Here is a 17,966-nt window from a genome sequence, read left to right as displayed (position 1 = left end):
ACACATAATACCCTCACACCACACACAAAACAACCACACAGAGACACCCACGTGCGCACAGAACTCACAGACACAACACACACATACACACAGACAAAGCACACAACGTACACACAGAAAACATACAAACACACAGAAAACACATACAGCAAACACACACAATTCTGCTACTGGTACAGTCTGCCTCTGCCCAGGCTGGAGCCCAGGTGCCTCCAGGAGCCCTGCGCTGCGTCCACCAGACCATTACCTCAAGGCCGAGCTCACCACGGGCCCCAGCACCCTGCCTGACCCCACAGGCAAGGATGGCTCTAGGGCACCAAAGCCCGGGGACATTGGACCCAAACGGGGCCACTCTGATGACTACGACCCACAGGGACTTCTGCAGCAGCCAGTGCTCCCTGGAAACCTCATCAAGAGGCCTTTGGAGGCTCCAAGGAGCCAGCACCCTGGTTGCAGCCACGAACCCCACAACCGCCTCTGGAGGGGGTGAGGTCATCTGCAGAGGACCAGATGAGTCGTCAGACTCTACAGACCTCTGACCCAGGCCTCAGGAGGAGGACGAGGACCTTGCTGCTGAGACCCCAACAGCGTTCGGCTCCCATCAACCCTCAGACAGCCCACACTGCAGGGAGGCATTTGGGGAGAGACTTCAAGCCCAGATGTCAGCCCTGGCAGAGTTGTCAGAAAATGTGCAGCATGGAGCTTGCATGCCCCATGAGGATTTCCCTGGCCACCCCGGGCTGAGTACCTGAGATAAACTGGGAGAACTATGGCAGCTACTTGCATGGACCTGCACCTGACCTAGCCCTTGGGGACTTTGTGTGCTTGAATTGTCTAAAGATGGGGTGCTGAGGGGCAGGAATGGTGAGGCTTTCTAACAATACTTGAAACCTAGTGATAAGCAACACTTCATTATTTTCCAGTGCCCAACCTTATTGAAATGGTGCTACAATTGCTGTGCAAAGAAATTCTGGGGTGAAGAAGCATGCAAAAATCTACCTTCTGTGGTTCAAGGTCAGGTTGGGTGTAAGTGGGAGGCTGTGGGGTTCCTGGGAGAGCTAACTCACCCCAGGTGTCTTTTTCTTTTTCTTGCTCCAAGAAGAGCCCTGATGGCTTTGCCACCACTTGAAGTCTCTCCAGGACACTCAGGCAGAGCCGGGCACGTGGGGAGAGTTATTTGCTTTTTTGGTGCTTTATTCTTTCCAGAATTCCAGCGCCACTCTTGACCATACCACCATCTTTCTCAGAAACAGTCATAAACAATCTCCTGTCCTTCCAGCCAGCTCTCCTTATTTCTGGTGTGTGTGGGATTGCATGGAAACCCTTGAAGGGTGAGCTGTTTCTCACCTCCCTCCCTTGCTGGAGCGAGCTTTCTCCTTGGTTATTACTAGGCCTAACAGGGCTTAACTGGGGGCGAGTGGAGATTTTAGAAAAGACACAAGATAGACAGACAAACAGAAAGTTGGAGACAGGTGTGTTGTACGCTCGACTGGAGATGCACAACTCTCAGTGCTTCTCTTCTCCAGATTCTTTAAGGTCTTACTCCATGCAGTTCTTTAAAACCTTGCTTCAAACTTCATTCCTTAGGCTGGCAGTGTCGCATGTTTGCTCTCAGCTGTCCTTTAGCTTAATTGCTCTTAAAGTCTTTTGCCCCAGGCTTGCACTGTCCCCTCTCTCTTTAGCTCTCTTAAAGCTTTGGTGCTCAAACTTGCAAACAGCAGCGCCTACAACCTGCACATGCGTAACTCCTAAGGCCTTGGTTCTTAGACTTGCACTGTGCACTGTCCTGTGGTCGCTTTGGCTTTCCTTTAGCTTCAGCTTTCCTAAGGGCTATGTATGAGGTTCTTTCTCAGCTTTGCTTTCTGAAGCCTACATTAACTCAGTGCAGACTTTCTGTCACCCCTCTTTAGCATTTTCCCTTTAACAATTCTTTTCCCTTCAGCAATTTTTCCCTTCAATAATTCTTTTCCCTTCCAAAAGCTTCCCATACCAAAAGGCCCAAAGTAAAAGTTTCTTCCCAACATTCAAAGGCAAAAAGCCCCTCAAAGCAAAAAGCCCAAATTAAAGCCCCCAAAAGGCAAAACCCCTGTTCCTCCTTCAGGGGTCTTTTATAGCAGCATACAGGGTGGAGGCACTGGGAGAGCCCTGACTTTGTAACAGGAGAAACCTGCATTACAGCTTGTCAGAACACAACTTTCCCTTTCCCTATTTCCTAGCCTGAGCTGTGCCTATTTTGGCCTACAGGTAAAAGCAATTAACTGCATCTCGCCTTGCTTGTGCCCAGTTCTCATAGGCTTAATCCGCTCCCCACAAACCCTGGACTCTTCTGCTCTGTTATGGACTCTGGAGCCATCCATGGGCATGATCTCTACAGTTCCAGTGAGGAGCCATGTCTTTGTGAGTGACTGAAAGTTTTTTTTCAATCTGACTCTCCAGGAGAAGAAACCATTGGCTTTACCATTGTGAACCTTAACCCTTTAGTAAAGTGTCCCCAACTTAACTGTAACCAAACCAGTTTTTTAAAGTTTGATCATTCTCCAGGTATTGCGATCGACTACACACTTTACAACAGAGTGTCTGAAACTATACTGGTCCTCGTTTTTAGGATTTCTTAATTAAAATATGTGTTGAATAAATTTGGGTTTTGTTTTGCAGGGGGAAAAGTGCTGTACTGTGGATCCCACAAGAGGTTGGTCATCAACAAGACTGGGTCAAGTTATTGATGACATGAAAACATGAGTTGATATTTTCAGCATCAAATTATCTACATTGACTGATGTTAATTCTGGAAAAGAACAGTGATTGCTGCAGTGTAGGATTTACACTGGTGATAGGCAGCCCAGGAATCTTTTTTGCAAACCAAGAGTGGCCCCTTGATTGTGTGATCAAAGCCTCCAGTCTGCCACATCATTGTGAGTATCCTTGGATACTTGTAGAGGACATCCAGGGACAATGGGTTGCCCCTGTTCCCCCTCCACACACATACCCAATTTCCTCACATAACCAGGAATTTACTAATGGAATTGAATTTGTAGGGACCATAGTAAGATATGAGTAAAGAACACAAAGATAGCTGACAGGCACCTTTATTTCTATAATCGTAAAAAACTAAATTAGTATAATCATAATTTAGGATTAGAGATGGCCCACAGTGCATGAAACACAACCAAAGTTCTGTGAGAATGATGGGGTACAAACAGTGTAAGTAGGACTTTTCTGATTTTTTTCTTTTTTGGCAGCACCAGGGTTTGAATCAGGGCCTCACACTTGCTAGGTAGGCACTCACTTGAGCCACTCTGCCAGCCCATTTTTTGTGATGGAGTTTTTAGAGATAGGATTTTGTGAACTATTTGCCTGGGGCTGGCTTTGAACCACACTCCTCCTGGCCTCTGAGTAGCTAGGATTACAAGCATGAGCCACTGCTGCCCAGCTATAGCATGTCTTTGTATTGGAACCTGGTTGCAAAGGGCTGAGAAAACATGTTAATTCATTGGACTAGGACAAGAAGTCCTTTGGAACAGTGACTAGAGCAAGGATTTGCACGTGAGGGCTAAGTGCAGAGCTGTTACACAGAAAACATTGGGAAGGATACTGGGGACGTAGTTCAGTGTTAGAGTATGTGCTCCACATGAACAGGGCCTGGATTCAATCTCAGCAACAAAAAGCAAAGAAAAAAGCAAAGAAAGCATTGAGCGAAGCCAAAGGCAATGGTTAAATACCTTGCCGTAGATACCGTTGATGAAATATTGTGCTGTCATTTTGAATGATGATTTTAAAAGTTTTAGAGTCCTAACTCTTCATTGTTTGACTCTATGTAAATTTTTCATCTTTAATCCCTAAATCACAGAGTTGTATGAATAGGAAGATGATGGAAAAAAAGAAGGTACTCAATAAGTAGTGAGTGCATGTTTATTTCTACGTATCAAATGAGAAGAGTGCATTTGATTTTTAAATTTTGATACAAATTATGTATTTACACTATGGTTACAAACATTATGTATGTGCACATGTATTTATACATGAATAGTAAAAGACAAAACAATAACAGCACTGTCATGCCAACCATAGGTGACAAAGGACTAGTTTAACAAAATACATTATAACTTGTTCATTCACTGACATTTATTTGCCATCTTTTAAACATTAAAATGTCACATTTATAAAGAAATTAAGTTATAGTTGTCTCACGTTTGTTATACATACTCATGTTACAAAATTTGAATTTGAATTTTATTTTCCTGAACACCCAAAAAGAAAGTTGGAGTGTTACTTAACACCCCAATACAGGACTGAACATAAACATTTCTCCTAGAAGAAATAGAAATCAGTTGGTGTTCAGTATGTTGTTACTGAGGCAGGAAATTCAGGGAAAGTACACAAACCAGCACATTGGGAACAGGTGGCCTCATTGCAGATTGCCTGGCAGGTAACAGGTGGACTAGCTCTCCCCAAAACTACTCAGAAATCCCCCTTTTGTGGTAAAAGTAAGTACAGCTAGTCACAGCATCCTGGGTGGCTGTGATGACTAAACTAAAGGGTTTAGCCAAACTGGGTCATGCACATAAGGGAAAACTCTTGGTGCTAGTGACCTGTTTGTCCCAGATCCCCTAGTTATAACCTAACGAGTATGGACTGCATCTCATGCATACAATTATGAGTGAATTCACATGCACAATACACCTATCAATCAAATCTGTCAATCACCTAAAGCTACTCCTAAGTACCACCCAAATGCCCCCCATCTCACTCACCCGTTATATAAGCCTACAAATTCGCACCTTAACCAAAGTATATGTCTTGAACTCCAGGTTCTGCTCTTGGATCACCTTGCTCAAAGCTCACTCCATCTCCCTCTCATGGAGTGTACTTTCTGCTTTCACTGTCAATAAAACTTGGCTCCTGCTTTGCAATCTGTTTGTTCCCATCCAGTTCTTTGTTCAGGATGCCAAACACCTGAGATCTTCTTAACCAGGGTCTTTTGTGACCACCCTCTGGGAACACTATGAAGTACATCTGGGACACATTCATCTAGAGTGCCTTTCCCCACAATTTCTTTTTTTTTTAGTCTTTATTTTTCTTTTTATTTTATCATTTTTACATTTACTTACATACGTATACGTTGTTTGGGCCACCTGCCCCTCCTCCTGCACCCCCAAACCCCCATTCTGGGCAGAACCTGTTCCACCTTCTTGCTCTTCAATTTTGTTGAAGAGAAAACATAGGAGATAAGAAAGACATAGTGTTTTGCTACTTGGAGGTAAAGATAGCTATACAGAGAGATTCCTAGCATTGCTTCCATGCACTTGTGTATTGCAACCCACATTGGTATATATCTGCCAGACCTCGTCACTACTTCCTGCTCCCCTTCCCATACTGGCCTCTGTCAGGTTAAGATTACTTTATTTGGTCCTCTAGAGAGAGCACATCAACCACATTCAAATTTTAGGTTTTCTTCCCTTTTCCTATTCCTCCTGTGCATGTTCTCCCCTTACTGTGTGACCTATGTCCAATGATATTACTGCATTTGTTTTGGATGTATCATCCACATATTAGGAAGAACATGTGATTTTTGGCCTTCTGAGCCTGGCTAACTTTGCTTAAGATGATGTTCTCCAGTTCCATCCATTACTTGAGAATGACAAAATTTCATTCTTCTTTGTGGCTAAGTAAAATTCCATTGCATATAAATACCACATTTTCTTAATCCAGTCATTGGCAATGGGGCATCTTGGCTGTTTCAATAGCTTGGTTATTGTAAATAGTGCTGCATAAACATGGGTGTGCAGGTCCCTTTGTAAGAATCTGAATCGCATTCCTTCGGGTATATCCCTAGGAAAGGGATTGCTGGATCATATAGCAATTCTATATTTAGTGTTTTAAGAAGCCTCCATATTGTTTTCCAAAGTGGTTGTACTAGCTTACATTCCCACCAGCAGTGTATGAGGATTCCTTTCCCCCCTCATCCTTGCCAACAATTGGTGGTGGTGTTCTTGATGGTAGCTATTCTAACAGGAGTGAGGTGGAATCTTAGTGTGCTTTTGATTTGCATTTCCTTTGTGGCTAGTGACGGTAGGCATTTTTTCATGTGTTTTTGGCCATTTGGGCTTCTTTGAAAAAGTTCTGTTCAGTCAGTTGCCCAATTCTTTACTGGTTTATTCATTTTTGGGGAGTTTGGTTTTTTTGAGCTCTCTATATAATCTGGTTATCAGTCCTTTGTCTGATGTATAGCTAGCAAATATTTCCTCCCAGTCTGTGGGTGGTCTTTTCAGTTTAGAGACCATTTATTTTGTTGTGCAATAGCTTTTTAATTTCATGTAGCCCCATTTGTCTAGCCTTTCTCTTAGTTGCTGGGCTGCTGCAGTTCCTCTGAGGAAGTCCTTGCCTATATCTATTGCTTCCCTACTCTTTTGTGTACTACCTTCAAGGTTTGGGGACTGATAATAAGGTCCTTAATCCACTTTGAGTAGATACTAGTACAGGGTGACAGGCATGGATCTAGTTTCAGTTTTCTGCAGGCAGATAACCTGCAGAAACTTTTCCCAGCAACGTTGTTGAAGAGGCTGTCTTTTCTCCATCTTTTTTTTTTTTTTTTTGTCATCTTTGTTGAAAATAAGATGGGTGCAGCTGTGTGGATTCATATCCAGGTCCTCTATTCTGTTCTGCTGTTCTTCATATCTGTTTTTGTGCCACTCCCATGCCGCTTTTATTGCTATGGCTCTGTAGTATAGTTTGAAGTTGGGTATTGTGATACCTGCAGCATTGGTCTTTTTGCTCAGTATTGTCTTGGTATTCATGGTCTTTTGTGTTTCCAAATGAACTTTAGGTTTTTCAATTTCTATGATGAATTTCATTGGGATTTTGATGGGAATTGTGTTGAACCTGTAGATTGCTTTTGGTAGTATAGCCATTTTGGCTATGTTTATTCTGCCAATCCATGAGCATGGGAGATCTTTCCATCTTCTATAGTCTTCCTTGATCTCTTTCTTCAGTAGTTCCCCTTACAGAGGTCACTTCTTTTTAGTTCCCATAATAGAGTTTGTTTATGGCCTTTGTTAAGTTTATTCCTTGGTATTTGAATTTTTTTGAGGCTATCGTAAATGGAATTGTTTTCCAAATTCTTTCTCAATTGGTTCATTGTTGGTGTATAGAAAGGCTAGTGACTTTTGTAAGTTGATTTTGTATCCTTCTATATTGCTGAAGCTGTTTATGATGTCTAGGAGTTTTGGGGCCAACTTTTTTGGACATTTGTAAGGTAATAGTTTATAAAATTTCAAAGGTTCTCCAAGTTATTAAGTGTTAGTTCTTGTGAAATAGAGCATACAGCAATTAGTGTCTATAGTCTTTGCAGTTGAAAGCTATTACTCAATGTAGCATTCACATGTGATGCATTTACAGTCATTCGCTATTTTATGACCTGTGCTCCTGAAAGAAGCCCAAATTGCAAATTTATCAAAACTACCTTCCTTAATTTTGAATTTTTATCATTTTTGAATTTAATAAATTTTAAGGATATATGTATATATGTATGTATGCATATATATTCATATAGTGTTTATATATAAATATAGCTTCTTAAAATAACCTAAATCTTTACACTTGTGATTTTCCAAATATTTGGCAACTACAGCTGCAATATTCTGTATTCTATATTCTTTCATTTCACAAAATACTTTGATGTCAATTATTTCCAGAAATACTTTCTGTGACCAGAGATCAAGTTAAATTAATGTACTCCACTGGTTGAATTATTTGAAAATGTGAAAACATATCACCACAGTGCTTGTAATGTTAGGTCATCCTCATAACCATGGAATTAGGGATGTGGACATGAAGTTGACAGGTGAGATTAACTTCATGATGTAGTTCACCACCTTGCAGGTCAGAGACATTCAAAGCTACCTGTGCTCAGCTCCCACTGCGCTGCAGTCCTGGCATCCTGCTCTACAGCCATGGCTGCTCAGGGCTCCTCTCGATGCTGTTTTGAGAAAATGTTTGTCACTATGTCACCCAGGTGTCCAATACAGTAGTGTAACTGGGTGTTTTTGGTTGAAACTTGAAATTGTGGTGTTAGTAGTCACATTGGTTTTGAGGAAATCCTCAGGTTAATGTGAAGAGGTAATGAGGAACAAAATGAGAATGTTTTGAGGAAAATTGGGTATTAGGTGAAATAATTATTAGCAGTTGGAATAACTTTTTCTGATACTTGCTTTTTTAGAAAATCATTTCAGGAAATACACAAATCAGATTCTGCGTGATGGACCCTTCAGAAGATCTGAGAAGCCAGCTTGGACATTTAAAATCAGAACTGTCATTTCTACATGTGCTGGCTGACATCAGTATGAGAAATTCTTCTGGAAGACAAGGACTGCTGACCTCTGAGATGACTAAAAAGGGTGAGCATTATTTTAATGTGGAAGTAGTTTTGAAGTTCACCTTGTTATGCCCAGGAACTTGGTTGTCATAATGTTGAGTTAAGATTCTGCACATTCACTGTCACGGTGTACTTGTGCAGTGAGGCATCTTTTGAACATCATATTTGCTCAGTACTTTTTTTGTGTGTCATTAGGGTGTGAATTCAGGCCTTGTGCCACCTAGGGAGGTACTCCAACTCTTGAGCTGCAGTTCAGCCCCCAAACTCTTAAAAGTCACCTGAGGTAAATATTAAAGAACAGAACAGTGTCCTTGACTACCTTCCTGGTCAAGTAAGAGTGATATGGTATTTGTAATTTTAACACACCCCAGGGCCTCGTGCATGCTAGGCAAGTGCTCTACCACTTGAGCCATGTTGTCAGCCTATTTTAATTTTTTTGAGACAAGGTGTGCATCATGGCCCAGGCTGGCCTCCTGCCTCAGCTGCCCAATTGCTGGCATTACAGGTGTGACCACTACACCAGCATTAATTTATAAATCTTACAATTCATCACTCACATGAAAGCTGCCTCACTATACTGTACTACTCCTAACTGTCATTACCTAGGCTCAATAATCGACCATCAGCTGAAGCTTTCCCAGAAGGAAGCCATCTGGTCTTAATGACTAAGTTTTATTGCCAAGGATCTAAGGTGCCGTGACAGGTGAGAGGAAGGTAATTTACTGTTGCAAGTGAATGTTAGGAACTTTGTTTGATCAAGAACAACATTCTTTAGCAGAAATCATTTTTGGAAGTGCTTTCTGATTTTTCTACTGAAATAACTCTTAGGAGAGGGAGAGTGCTCAGTGGGTCTTCAGCAGCTCACTGCAAGGGTATTTTCAGTTACTTATATAACTGAAGTGATGGGATTTAGAGACTTGAAAAGATTTGAAAGGAAAAATGGGATTCAGAAAGTACAGCCAGGTAGGGTTTGCAGAACAACTTGAGCAGTAGAGTGCCTGCCTAGCAGGTGGAAGGTCCTGAGCTCAAATACAGTCCCACAAAAAAAAAAAAAAAAAAAAAAGTAAGGCTAGCCCTGTGTGAAACTCTTTATCTATCTATTCATTGGTGGTACTGGGGTTTGAACTCAGAGCCTCTCATTTGCTAGGCAGGTGCTCTACCACTTGAGCCACTTCAACAACTCTTTTTTTGTGTCTGTGTTGAGTACTTTTGAGATAAGGTGTCATGAACTATTTGGCCAGGCTGGCTTTGAACCACAGTCCTCCTGATCTCTGTTTTGTGTGTAGCTAGGATTGCAGAGATGAGCCACCAGTACTCAGTTGACAGTCTTGAGTAGTAGTCACCCACCTCGGGTGGGTCTCAGACCTCAATCCTCCTCACTGTGAGACCTCATGCAGAAGGATTACAGGTGCATACCACCATGCCTAACTTGTTGATAGAGATGGGGGTCTTGCAACCTTTTGGGGTTTGTTTGGTGGTACTGGACTTTGAACTCAGGGCCTTGTGTTTGCACAGGCAGTCTACCACTTGAGCCACACCTCTAGACCAGGTCTTGCTAACTTTTTGCCTGGTCTGTACTAGAATTGTGATCTCCTAATCTCTGCTTCCCAAGTAGCTGGGATTTGTACAGGCATGAACCACTGTGCCTGGCCTCTGTTCTTTACCTTTTATTTTTTCATGATTTCTCAGCACTATAGAATGAGGACTGCGCTTACCTTTTGGTCTGCTCTTACCTTTTGGTCAGCTCTAAAAGCATGTTGTGAAGAGTAAGTGCTTTGGCTTGATAGTTGATCATTTTGAAAGACAAATCTTCTGGTGTTCTTTAATTTTGATAAAAAATATACTCACTGTTTAAATTTTTTTTCTAAATTTTATTAAGAGTATAGATCTTTAAGGAAATTCAGTGAACCCCCAAAAGAACAAACACAGCAAAAACATACAAAACTAATTGCTATCTTGTTTAGGAATAGCTAAAACATGATAAAAACAAAGAGCAATGTCCAGATTTCCCAAAGTTCACAAGAGTGGTTATGTTTGGGGAGAAGAATGGCAAGGCTTCAAGTATATTAGTAAATTATTTTCTTCAAGTAATCTAAAGAGTACGTAAGTATTTATTATTCATTAAATTGTGTGTACACATTTGTGCATGTAGTATAGAGATCACAATAAATAGAATATTAATGAAGTCCATCTTTTTTTGTGTGTGTGTGGTTCTGGGGAAGGAAACCAGAGCCTTGTACATGTTAGGCAAGTGTTCTCCCAGTGAGCTGTATCCTCAGCCCTCCATTCTTCTTCTGTTACTTACAAGAAGAGAAGCTATTCCTAATCACAGTTCTTACTCATTTAAAAAATTCTGGGGCTGGCAGAGTGGCTCAAGTAGTAAGAGTGCTTGCTTACAGAGCATGAGGTCTTGAGTTCAAACCCGTGTCACCAAAAAAAAAAAATCTGTGTTCAAGTTAACAAGTACTGACATTACAATTTGGCACAATTCTAATTCTTTAGAAGTAATTATCCATGCATTTTATACTTCCATAAAGAAAAGAAATGAAGCCTGGACCTCAGATAATTCAGAATATCTCTATGGGCCTGAGTTTGTTGTCTACAAAATAAAGTGTTTACAGTAGGTTATTTTAGATTCATCCAAAATTCAGTGTTTACTGCATTTTGACACATTTTTGTGGAGAAAGCCCAAGGTCACCTAGGTTTTCTTCTATGTTATTTTCATAACATAAGTTTTACATGTGTCTCTGTGGTCCATTTTGCATTAATTATTGTAAAAATTGTAACTCAGTGTCTAGATTTACTTATTTACTACATGTGGATATCCAGCATCTTCTATGGAATAGACTGTCCTTTCTCCATTGAACTTCCTTTGCTCCTCTGTCAGGAATCACTTTATAGCCAGAGGTGGTGGCTCATGTTTTTAACCTCAGCTGCTCTGGAGGTGGAGATCAAGAGGTAGTGGTTGATGGTCAGTGGGAGCAAAAATTTAATGTGAGTTCATCTTAACAAATAAGCTGGGTGTGAAGGTGCGTGTCTCTAATCCCAGCTACATAGGAGACTGTCCATAGCAGGATCACTGTCTGAGGCCAACCTGGGCAAAAAGCACCAGATCTTATGCGAAAAACAACTAAAACAAAAAGGACTGAGGGTGTGACCCAAGCTAAGAGTGCCTGCCTAACAAATGCGAGGTCCTGAATTCAAACTCAGCACTGCCACACCCCGCTGCCAAAGAAAATCACTTTTCTGTATTTGTGAATCTATTTCTGGACTCAATTGTGAACTTGTGATCCACCTTCTATGCTTTCACTAACACCACACTTCTTATTAGTGTAAATGGTAAGTCTCAAAATTGGGTAGTGTCAGTTCTCTGACCTCATTCTTCAGTATCATGCTGGCTGATCTGAATCTTTTGCCTTTTTTTTTTCCTGCTGTGCTGTGATTGAACTCAGAGCCTTGTGGCTGCTAGGCACACAGTCAACCTCTGAGCTATATCCACAGCTCCTGCCTTTCTAGTCCATGTAAACTAGAGATTTTCTTTTCTCTTCTTCTCATTTATTTACTTTTTAAAAATTTTTTACTGTTTTATTATTCATATGTGCATAAAATGCTTGGGTCATTTCTCCCCCCCTGCCCCCTCCACCCACTCCGCCCTTTCCCTCTCCCCACCACCCCCTCGATACCTGGCAGAAACTATTTTTATTATAAAAAATTTTTATTGTGATGTATTTGTTATATGGGGGGAACTCATAGTGTTAGTTCTGATTAGGATTATATTGTACATTAGTTAGATTGCCCTGATCATCTCTCCTCCTAAAAATCACCTCACTTAAAGCATTTGCAAGAGATTTCTTTGTTCTATTTCATATAAGTATATGAAGTCTATTTCATATAAGTATATGAAGTCCATCTAAGGTATATGCTCATATTAATCTCCTTTATTCACCCTTCCTCCTCCCACTAGTACCCCCAGACACACACTGTACCTGTTTTATAGTTCTTGTTTCATTATTAATATTTAAGTTGACGTTCAAAGGGTTTCTCTGTGTTTCCCCTCTGTGAGTGTATTTTGTTCTGTTCAGTCCCTTCTGTTGCTCTCCCTTACCCCTTTACCTCCCACCCCCCCTTTTTCAACAGCTTTCAGTACACACCCTCATATCCTCTACCTTCACAGATGTTATGTTTTATGATATTACTGATGCTCTGTCATTCTCTTTTCCTTTCCCTCTTTCCCTGAGTTCCATGGAACAGTTCTACTATGACAAACACGTTCTACATCTGAGTTTGTATGTTTTTCTTTTGGGCCTATCTTCCACGTATGAGAGAAACATACGGCCTTTGTGTTTCTGATCCTGGCTAACTTCACTTAACATGATGTCTTCCAATTGTATGCATTCACTTTCAAACCACACATCATTATCCCTTCTGGCTGAGTAAAACTCCTGTGTGTATACACCACATTTTCTTATGCATTCATCAGTTGCAGGACACCTGGGTTGTTCCCACAGCTTGGCTATTGTGAGTCATGCTCTGATGAACATGGGTGCACAGGTGTTTTTATTGTATCCTGTCTTATGTTCCTTTGGGCAGATGCCCAGGGGCAGTATCAGTGGATCATATGGCAGTTCTAGCTTTAGCTTTCTGAGGAATCTCCAGACTGCTTTCTGAAGTGGTTGTACTAATTTGCATTCCCACCAGCATGTTTAAGGGTTCCATTTCACCACATCCTCGCCAGCATTTGTGGTTATTATTGCCCTTGATTACAGCCATTCTAACCGGGGTGAGATGAAATGTAAGTGTTGTTGTGATTTGCATATCTGTTGTAGCCAGGGAAGTTGAACATTTCTTCTTGTATATACTGGTCATTTGTACCTCTCCCTTTGAGAACTTCCTGTTTCATTCATGTACCTGTTTTAAACTCTTAAGTCTGCTTGTCATTATCTATAAAGCAGCTTGCTGGGGTTTCAGTTGGGTTGCATGGAATCTATAGGTCACGTTAGGAAGAACTGACATCTCAACCTCATTGAATCTTTATCTTTTCATAAAATCATGATCAGGCATTCCATTTAGCTGTCATGTTTCTTTAGTTTCCTTTAATCTGGTTGATCCTCCTTTGTCTTTTGTGACACTGACTTTTTTGAAGTTCACTTACGTTATAGATTATTCTTTTTTTTCCTTTCTCCTTTCCTTCCCCTTCCTCTTTCCCTTCCTTCTCCCTATGTAGTCCAGGATAGCCTTGATGTGTGATTGTTTGGCTTCAGCCTCCTGAGTGCTGAGCTTACAGGTATGTGCCATTACACTTGGAATCTAAGTTCACAATCATCCTGTTAGAATAACTTGGTTCTACTAATTCTGAACACCTTCCTAGCATTCTATTTAAATTGACTTCCCTCTGGGCTTTCCCCATTGCTGTCTTAGGTTTCAATTTTCCTGGATATGCCAGGTCAGTTCTACTTGTCCATGTACTATTCAATTTATCCCAGTGAGCTCCAGCTTCCAAAATTAGGTTGCTCTTATCTTTCTTTTCTCTTTACCCTTGTAGAATTGTGCCCTTCTAAAAATAATCTCATTCACAAACTGCATGCCAACCTAACATCAAAATTGTGCTTATGAGGTATAATAAATTTCTGCTTCTTGATCTGAGTGGTGGTTGCATGGATAAACATATATGTAGAAAATGAGTCAGCTTTGAACTTCAGAATAGGGCATGTTGGCTGGCTGTGGTGGCAAATGCCTGTAATCCCACCTACCCTGGAAATGGAGAAAAAGATTGAGTCTCAGGCTCAACTTGATTAGGAACTAGCAAGACCCTATTATAAAATCAAGCTTTGTTACGTGGTTCAGGCTGGCAATCCCAGCTATTCAGAAGACAGAAATAAGGAGGATTGAGGGACCAAGTTGGCCCAGGCCAAAGTGCAAGAGTCTACTTGAAAAAAAAAAAACTAAACTAAAAGCCAAAGAACTGGTGAGTCTACCCAACTGGGCATACATTGAGAAACCCCTTTGAACACTAACTTAAATATTAATAATGAAAAACAGGACTGTAAAATGGATACAGTGTGTATTGGTGTACTAGTGGGAGGAGGAGAGTAAATGAAGGAGATTAACGTGATGGTATATGGTTGATGGACTTCATGTACCTCTGTGAAGTAGAACTGAGAAAACTTGCAATTGCTTTAAGTGGGGTGGGGAGAGGGTTAATGGGAAGAGATAATGGGGACAATGTAACCAATGTACAGTACAAGTCTATTCGGAATTGTTGTCAATCCCCCCATATAACGAATATCCTAATAAAAAGTTTATTAAAAAAAACCTTGTTAACAACTCCCTCAAAGAAAAAAGGAAAAGAACTGGCTCAAGGGGTAGTTTGCTTGAGGTGTTGAGGTAAATCCTCAGTGCTGCCAAACTAAATAGATGCATAACAAACAAACAAAGGGCTTGTTGGGCAACAGTGGCTCATGCCTGTGATCCTGGCTACTGGGAGGCTGAGAACAGGAGGGTCATAGTTTGAGGCCAGCACAGGAGAATACTTTGTGAGACCCCATCTCCAAAATACCCAGAGAAAAATGGTCTGGAGGTGTGGTTCAAACAGTAGAGCATGTTGAATTCAAACCCCAGTTCCACAAAAATGTATGCATGTCATATCTTGAAAATAGCATTCATATTAGTGAAATTTTGAGAGGTAACAGAGCTAAGCATGTGGGTTCCATTTATTGTCTTCAACAGTATTTAGGACAACTTGGTCCTAGTGTATGTGGCCCACCCTAGGTGCTGTGAGACCAAAGTACGAGGGCTAGACATATCTACAGTTGCACAGAGTAGAATTTATTGGGGGGAGTTACTGCCAGAAGCATGGCTCTGGGTGGCAGCAAGACCACTTGGATTCCCTAAATATGGGTTAGAAAGAATGGCATATTTGTGAGTTAGGACAAAAGTGACTTCATTCTGGCTGGAATGCTCTCAGTTTATCTTAATATTGAGAGTCAGGTGCATCTGGGAGCCAGGATCCCTATTTAAAGCTCCATGAATGTCTCTAGTGGTTTTGTCTAATAGTGATTGTTGGAAAAACTGACTAGGGTTACTCTGGGACCACCATAGTGGTTATGAACCAGGATGGCTACAGTCATGTCAAGCCAAATCCATACATGAACAAGATAATGATGGCAAACAGAAAAGAAAGAAGAACATCAAACAGTGAACATGATTCAAACTTACTTAGGGTTTTCTATGTATATTTCTGTTTACCTTGACTGTTGGTATAATTGAGTACTAGAAGTATAAATTGATATTGATCCAATTTTGTAAGGCTAATCAATTTGATATACATTCTTCCAGATTTTTAAATACAATTGGTAATACATGCTTTCATATTTCTATATATGTTGTAGATATTTATACAAAATAATGGATATCTGAAGATAATTGTTTGAATATAAAATCCTTGTTTTTCTAATTTACAGATATGAAGAATGTTCTACAGAGACACCGATTATCAGAAAGTTGTCACATGGTTACATTTCAACTTGAAAAAATTTCAGATTCTGGGAATGCAGGTAAATTAAGGAGCATGTTGAGATAACAGAGATCTTTCTTCTATGAGAGAAACAATTCCCACACCCCAGCTTCTAGCAGTGACTGAGCTGAGGAGGAGTCCATGAGGCAGAGCTCCCTTAGCACACTTCGTCACTTCAGTTTTGTTAAGTATCAACCCCCATCAGATGCACGTGGTAGGGTTGTTGCTGAGGCCATAGATGCTTTCTTGTAGAGCAGGTGTCACGATGAACCTGGGCTCCCAGTGTGAGACCCTGAGGTTGTAGAACAGTGCTGGATGCCACCAGTAGTTAGCATATGGGCCTGCCATCTGTTATCTGTAAGTTCCCTATAGCTGTGTAAGAGATTTCTCTAACATTTAGCATAGTAAAACAAGAAAAAATACTACACTCTTTTTCTGTGGGTCAGGAATTTGGAAGCAGCCCAGTTGAGTGTCCATGCTCAGGCCTTCTCGAGCTTGTAGTCATCTAGGACCATAGCCTCCGAAGGCTGCTTTGGCTGGATGACTCTGCAAGTCGTACTGGAGTGCTGAGACGCAAGACAGGGAGGGAGACACCTTTATTAAGATATTAATACAAGATCATGAGGCAGACAGAATAATAACACATAGCCCTACTGACTGGGGATGGGCAGTGCAGGCTGAAGCATCTTCAAAGGCTGCCTTCAAGAAGGGCAGAATTCAGGCCTAATTTTGAGAACTGACAACGTTTGATGCCTGAAAGCAAGTTTCAACCAGTAGATTTTACCATTTGGAAATGTGTAAGAAGAGGAATAAAACCAGTCCAGGAAGGCTGTCTTGGCTTCAGCTCTTCAAATGAATGTAAGTGTAGAGCAGATGTTAGTCAACTCTGTGGACCGGCTGCATTTTTGCAGTCAGGGAGTCAGAATTCCTCATCCTTGTCAGTGTGTCTGCTTGTGAGCCTGTGTTCACACACATGGCCATGCGTATCTGTGAGAGCATATGTGATTATCTGTGAATGTAGATGTTCATAATAAGCCTTTGTGTGTCTGTATGTACACATCCCTATGCATACAGTTGTGATTTTTCTCTAGCTAGCACTGTGCTATTCACGTCTGTGTTGAGTTGTGTTTCAATTTTATTTTTATAAGAGATGAGGACTGGTTATGGAGATCAGGGTAGCCTTTAACTCTAGATGCTCTTCCCTTAGCCTCTTAAGTGTGGAGACTACCACACTTGGTCTGCATTATATTGTTTTCCTCCTTCTTTTCAATTGTCCCATCTCTAAGTTAGTGCATGTGCATCAGGTGCCAGCTGTCTCTGAGGGTTCCAGACTATGACAGGTAAGACAGTCATGGCTAACTCAGGCCTTTCTATGAGACAGATACTAGGATGCGCCCAAAAGTACAAGTAATGAAACGAGGAAAGTCATGAGAGCCAGAATAACCTGTCTGAGGTCACATGCCTTGTTGGAAAGAGGCACTGGGTGTGAACCTAACTTGATTTCCTCACAGTTGGGCACTGGCACATTCAGACCCATCTGGAGACAGTGGTCTGGGGGATGTGGGTGTGACAATGTATAGTTTTCCACATGGAGCAGTCCAGGAAGCATTCAGCAGCATAGTGAACCTAGGAGATGTCTTGTCTGAGACAAAGTGTCAGTTGAGGAGACCTTCAGAGATGCCCTCACTTCCTGGATATGGGCCAGAGAATTTAGAACCCTGTTGGCCAGGCAAGCACTGTCCTGATCCACTGTAACAAACTCATATCTCTCTAAACCTTATAGAGTAAAGGATGTTTTCTCAATGTCTCCCATTGTGCAGAGGCTCACGTTCCAGGAGAACCAACCCTGGAGGCCAGCCTCTGTCTGGAGAAACTACATCAGTATTTGACCACAATGCCAGTGGAGATGTTTCCAGAGGACCCCAAAGGTGACAGAGGGCAGTACAGGGCAGTTGAAGGAGGGGCACACAAACCAGTCTAATCTCTCAGAGACCACAACAGATCCCTCCTCTTGTGGGTGTGTGTTTGTGTGTCTGTGTGTATTTGTCACTTGACTCTATGACAAAGTCCTTTTTCCAGTGA

The 17,966-nt window shown here is 41.4% G+C and overlaps 1 protein-coding gene across 9 annotated transcripts in view; it reads left to right on the top strand.

The window, feature by feature from the left end:
• Nucleotides 1–17,966, top strand: part of LOC109683420 (uncharacterized) — a 94,851-nt gene that overhangs the window by 57,141 nt on the left and 19,744 nt on the right. For 2 of the 9 annotated variants that reach the window (XR_012440603.1, XR_012440601.1), the window contains 3 exons: nt 2,656–2,912; nt 8,216–8,393; nt 15,832–15,924. The exons of 1 other annotated variant lie outside the window; for it this stretch is intronic. Coding sequence is in view for 1 of the 8 variants with exons in the window: in XM_074052605.1 (XP_073908706.1) it covers nt 8,216–8,393; nt 15,832–15,924; nt 17,705–17,812 (379 nt within the window). In the remaining 7 variants the exon portion in view is untranslated. 6 more of the 9 variants (XR_012440602.1, XR_012440598.1, XR_012440599.1 and 3 more) reach the window with 5 other exon arrangements.

Source organism: Castor canadensis, chromosome 13 (genome assembly GCF_047511655.1).
Source record: "Castor canadensis chromosome 13, mCasCan1.hap1v2, whole genome shotgun sequence".
NCBI classification, from domain to species: domain Eukaryota; kingdom Metazoa; phylum Chordata; class Mammalia; order Rodentia; family Castoridae; genus Castor; species Castor canadensis.
The sequence above is the reverse complement of the archived record's forward strand: the minus strand, read 5'-3'. Positions and strand labels throughout refer to the sequence as shown.